General features: G+C 60.4%; 1 protein-coding gene across 1 annotated transcript in view; it reads right to left on the bottom strand.

Annotated features, from left to right (window-relative positions):
* Positions 1-5,541, bottom strand: part of STX1A (syntaxin 1A) — a gene marked incomplete at its 5' end in the record, with an annotated part of 9,863 nt that overhangs the window by 2,557 nt on the left and 1,765 nt on the right. Inside the window, 5 exons of the mRNA XM_008050850.1 lie at positions 1,341-1,478; positions 2,217-2,290; positions 2,382-2,490; positions 2,583-2,656; positions 3,412-3,486. Coding sequence (XP_008049041.1) covers positions 1,341-1,478; positions 2,217-2,290; positions 2,382-2,490; positions 2,583-2,656; positions 3,412-3,486 — 470 coding nt within the window. The remainder of the gene's footprint in view (positions 1-1,340; positions 1,479-2,216; positions 2,291-2,381; positions 2,491-2,582; positions 2,657-3,411; positions 3,487-5,541) is intronic.

Genomic DNA, 5,541 nt, shown 5'->3' with positions numbered 1-5,541 from the left:
GGTCGAGGCGGCGGTGGCCGGGAGCGGCCACTGCACTCCAGTCTGGGCAACAGAGGGAGACTCCAACTCAAAAATTAATAATAAAAATAAAAACCTCCAATCTAGCCGGGCTCGGTGGATCAAGCCTGTAATCCCAGCACTTTGGGAGGTGGAGATGAGAGGACTGTCTGAGCTCAGGGGTTCAAGACCAGCCTGAGCAACATGGCAAGACCTTATCTCTACAATAAATAAAAAAATTAGCCAAGCATGGTGGCACATGCCTGTGGTTCCAGCTACTTGGAAGGCTGAGGTGGAAGGATCACCAGAGCCCAGCAGGTTGAGGCTGCAGTGGCCAGGAGCAGTCACTGCACTCCAGTCTGGGTGACGGAGTGAGATGCCAACTCAAAAAAAAAAATTAAAATTAGAAAAATTAAACTCTCCAATCTAGAAGAGTCTCCATGCCCCGCTCAACCTGCCAAGACCCTGTCCACCTCGTCTTCAGCTTCATCTCAGCTCCGCCCACTCCCTGTGCCCCGGGCGCACAGACCTCCTCTCTGCTCCTCAAATAAGTCTGGCTCTTCCCAGGTTTGGAATCTTGGCATTGCCGGTCCCTTGGCCTGAGACCAGCTCTTTACTCTTCTTCCCCTAGGAAGTCTTACAGCCAGCTCCCCTCCACCCTTTTTGGGATCAGCTCAAACGCCCTCTCCTCAGGAAAGCCCTCCTTGACCACTCTATCCAAAGTGCCCCACCCTGTCCTCCTAGCACAGCGTTACTGTGTTGTCCTCAGACCAGCAGCATCAGCACCTCCCTGGAGCTTGTCAGGCACACTCCCGGGACTCCGCCCGGCCTACCTGTCTCTGGGAATGGGGACCTAGAAGCCTACAGTAAGCCCTCCAGGTAAGTCACAGGCACTGTCCAGTCTGCCCGCCACTGGAGAATATTCCATTGATTCTCTAATAGCCATCGCTCCAGGAAGCAGGCCCCTCCGCTGTCCTGGAGACCACTACGCCTCCAACTCCCAGGAAAGCGCCCAGCCCTCAGTGGCCCCATGCTCAGCAGCAGCCAGACGAGACAGGGCAGGGTGGGGTGTAGAGGGCGGAGTCGTGCAGGGCCCGGGGTCCTGGAGGGCCAAGCAGAGCCATGCAGAAGAGAGGGGCCTCCGGGTGGGCAAGCGTTCACAGGCAAAAAGGAAGTGGAGCCAACTGGGAGGCACCAGGTGGCAGGTCCTTTCAGCAGCAGGTGGTTGGTTACCTGACTCGGTCCCTCCCAGGCAGGGCAGCGTGTGGGGCGGAAAGGGTGGGGGGGGTCAGTGCAGCCCTGGGTGCTCCTGCGGGCCGGGGGGAGGGGACCCGGGCACCCACCTGGCTCTCGACAAGCATGGCCATGTCCATGAACATGTCGTGCAGCTCACGGATGCTGTTCTCCAGCTTGATGATCTCACTGTGCCGCGTCTCGATCTCGCTCAGAGCCTGCTTCGAGATGCTGGAGTCCATGATGATCTGGGGGGGGAGCAGGGAGCTGGGACCCCGAGGCCCGTGGAGGGTGGGCAGAGCTGCTCCGGAAGCGGAGCCTCCGGCTTCCTAGTCACAGCCCTACTGCCCACCAGCTGTCACCTGCTCTCTCTGTGCTCCAATTTCCGGCCTGTAACACGGGGCTCATCATACTCCCCACCTGTGCCGCCACGCAGTAGGTGCGCGGCAGGCGACAGCTCCTGCTGCCATTGTTTTCGCAGAGCCCAAGTGGACTGCCCCACGGACCCCTGCCTTTCTCCCATCCCCTCCCCCACACGAAATGTGTCTGCCCCTCCCCTCTTTCTGGGAGCCCACACCCCCAAGCCTGCCTCCCATACCTGTGTGCCGCCTCCTTCGGGAAGCACCCCTGCTCTTTAAGGCACAGGCCTCACTTGAATATAGACAGCCAAGTCCTCAACCTTTCCTCCCCAGAAGGGGAAATCGGTCCTGAGGTCGATGGGAGGAGGCCCTGGCCTTTGGCAAACGTTCACAGGCAGAAAGGAAATGGATCCAACTGGGAGGCCCCAGGTGATGGGGTCTTGATTCCACCTTTGCCGCTGACACCAATGGGACCTTAGCCTGGTCCCTTCCGCTCTCTGGGGCTTGCCCTTGTCTAAGATCTGCCGCACAGGGTGGCTGTGTCCAGATACTGCCCTGACCTAGGAGTCGGGGACGGGGGGAGCCATGGTAGGTTTGTCATGGTAGAAGGGAGGGGCCCACACTGACCCCGGAGGCAAAGATGGCAGGGTTCCCGCTCTCCAGCATGTCCTCCAGCTCCTCGCTGGTCGTGGTCCGCCCGGCTGCAAGCAAGCAGGGAGCGGGGTCAGGAAAGCCCAGCGGCAGCCCTGGCCCCAACCCCTCCAGCCCTGCCGGGGCAACCCCTCCGCTCACTGATCTCCAGCTGCCTCTGGATGCGGCCCTTGCAGCGCTCGCGGTAGTCAGACTGCGTCGCGTTGTATTCCGACATGACCTCCACAAACTTCCGGGACAGCGTGGAGTGCTGGGGGTCCGAGACGGGGGAGCGGGTGTCAGACCCCACAGAGACCCAGCGTCCAGGTGCCCACCGCTCCCAGAGCCCAGGCCCCCACCTACCTGTGTCTTCCGGATCCTCAGGTCCGCTGAGGAGCGGTTCAGGCCTTCCTCCTGCTCGATGCTCTGCTCGATGCCTGGGGGGACACATGGCTGCAGAGATGTAACCTGGCCTTCCCCAGAGGAGGGCTGGGGTCTGTGTGTGGCCTGTGAGTGGCGGGGTCACATGGGAAGCAAAGGAAGACAGCGCCAGGCCTGATGGGGGAGGGGCCACCCAAGGCCCTTCCGGCTGTGATGCTGTGTGCGTGTGTGTGCAAACGCACACCCCCACGGGGCTGCAGGCTCACCATGCACGTGTGTGTGTGTGTGTGTGTGTGTGTGTGCGCACGCGCACACGCGCGTGAATGCGCATCTGCTGTGTGCGGTCTGATGGCTCGGGCCACCCTGTGCCTGGGTACTGCTCCCTTTGTGCTCAGGAAGGCTGTGCACAAAAAGCCAGAGTTGGGAGGATCAGATGGCAGGGCGCGTGGCCTGAGGCCGAGGCATTCACGGGATGTGCACGCCTGTGTCTGTACGAGTGTGCAGGTGCTTTTGGGTGAGACCAAGGAGTGCTGGCCACTTCTTTAACCCTCTTTAGCAGAAGAGAGGAGAGATGCCCAGAGTCGAGCATTCTCTTGACAGACCCTCAGGCGTCTGTGTCCCTAGGCCCAGCCGGGCCTGGCACAAACAGACCTGGCCAAGCAGCCTTGGAGTGAATGGGCACATGCCACCCTCATCCAGGACAGCAAGGTCTAGGATGGGTGAAACCCCGTGGGCTACACGGAGGAAGAAGCAGGCCTAGAGTGCCCCCCACCCCGCAACCACGCCAGCCAAGGCTGGGAGCCCGACTCACTCTTTAACTTGGAACGAACTGTGTTTGCCGTCTTCTTAATGTCGGACATGAGTTCTTCTAGCTCCTCCTTCGTCTCTGGGGAGGGAGGACGGGCGTGTTTAGACCTCCGGGCTCCCCATCGCCTGATGCTCAGGCTTAGCCTCCTGCCGCTGGGCAGACCCTGGTCTCCCCTCTTGCCTCGGCTAAGGCTCTGTCTGTCCCCCAGTTCCGGGCCGGAGCCACACCAGCTGCAGCCTCACCCCTCTTGCGCGCCCTCCTCTTTCTCTGGCATCCCCACCCCCTGCAGATAACAGATGGGTCTAAATTTAAGGCAGAAATAATTGTGGAGCAGCTGGCGATGCTGGAGTTGGCACTGAGAACACTGACTTGATACTTGCCCAGGTTGAAGGTGGGGGCAGTGGGCTCACCTAGCATTACCTGGCGGCTCAGGAGGGTAAGTAGCCAGCCGGGAGGCCAAGGGGGTAGATACCTCCTCCACATTCACGCTCTGGAGTCACAGCCTCAGACACCCTGGGTGGGCAGAGTTTGTTCTACTTTTTTTTTTTGAGTTGCAGTCTCACTCTGTCGCCCAGACTGGAGTGCAGTGGCCGCTCCCGGCCACCGCAGCCTCGACCTGCTGGGCTCCGGCGATCCTTCCGCCTCAGCCTTCCAAGTAGCTGGAATTACAGGCGCGCGCTACCACGCCCAGCTGATTTTTTTGAATTATTGTAGAGATGAGGTCTCGCCAAGTTGCCCAGGCAGGTCTCGAACCCGTGGGCTCAGGCGATCCACTCTCCTCAGCCTCCCAAAGGCGCGGGATTACAGGCTGAGCCACCGAGACCAACTTTTTTTTTTTTTTTGATTTGGCATCTCACTCTGTCACCCAGGCTGGAGTGCAGTGGCACACTCCCGGCCACCACAGCCTTGACCTGCTGGGCTCCGGCGATCCTTCCGTCTCAGCCTTCCAAGTAGCTGGAACTACAGGCGTGCGCTACCATGCCCGGCTAATTTTTGATTTATTGTAGAGATGAGGTCTCGCCAAGTTGCCCAGGGGGGGTCTCGAACCTGCGGGCTCAGGCCATCCACTCACCTCGGCCTCCCAAAGTGCTGGGATGACAGGCTGAGCCACCGAGCCCGCCCTAGAACTTGTTCTACTTCTAAAGCTGCCCCTCCCAGGTAGAGGCCGACTATGGGGTCCACTGCCGGGGGGAGGGGGCAGTAGATGACTCTGGTGGGAGCTGATGGAGAAGAGGTCCAGAGAAGTGGACACAGCTGGCCTTGGCGGTGGCAGGTAGCTGGGGTCTGTGAGAGGTACGGTGAGGGAGGACAGTGGTGTAAGTGTTTCTGGCCCTGGTTCTAACTGGAACCATCTTCCTCAGGCTGGCAGAGACCATGGAGGTGCCCAGCTCATGCCCCTTCCTGAGAGGAACTGGCTGGACAAGTGGGAACAAAACGGCTGCCTCTTCCTGGGGTGCTTCTGGCAGCATCCAAGCCTCAGGTCCCCCCCCGGGACTCTGCCCCAGAAGTCGGGGTGTGCTCCTGGCTGTAACCTTTCCCCCGCCCTCCACTCATTCTGGGGCTGAGGTTTCCCCCACAGGGGGTGGGGAAGGGGCGTGGACGGTGGTCTATCAAGACGGCCCTCAATGGGGTCACTTCCCAAGTGAAATGTGAGTGGGGTGGAGTGGGGAGGGGGGGTTCCTAGGAGCGGAGGAGGCTGCCTCATCCGTAGGAACAAAGGAAAAGTCGGTTACCAGCTGCTCTGACGTCTCAGCCTCTTTAGCTCAGACCCAAAATAGCCCAGTCCGGATGGCAGCCCCCAGAGCAGGCAGAGAAGCCTTGGCCAGGAAAGCCCCCCACTCACAGTCACAGGCCTCTTTCCTCGTGACTCCTCACTAACTCTGTCCCACCTTGGCCCTGGAAGTCACATCGGAAGCTCCGCCCCCTTGGCAAGAGCCCAGTCCTGGCTGGGCCTTGACCCCTCAGCTCTTGGGTGGTGATTCTGACCCGGCCCCTCCTGACTGGGGATGACTCCGTGGGGGACCTGCAGGAGGGCCTCCGTCACCCCACGCCTACCACGTCTGCTAGCACGCGAGAGGCCCGCTCCCCTGCTCTTTTTTTTTTTGAGTTGGAGTCTCACTCCGTCTCCCAGAC

The sequence above is a fragment of the Carlito syrichta genome, unplaced genomic scaffold (genome assembly GCF_000164805.1).
Source record: "Carlito syrichta isolate Samal-C Ts95f unplaced genomic scaffold, Tarsius_syrichta-2.0.1 Scaffold153877, whole genome shotgun sequence".
In the NCBI taxonomy this organism is placed as follows: Eukaryota; Metazoa; Chordata; class Mammalia; order Primates; family Tarsiidae; genus Carlito; species Carlito syrichta.
The sequence above is the reverse complement of the archived record's forward strand: the minus strand, read 5'-3'. Positions and strand labels throughout refer to the sequence as shown.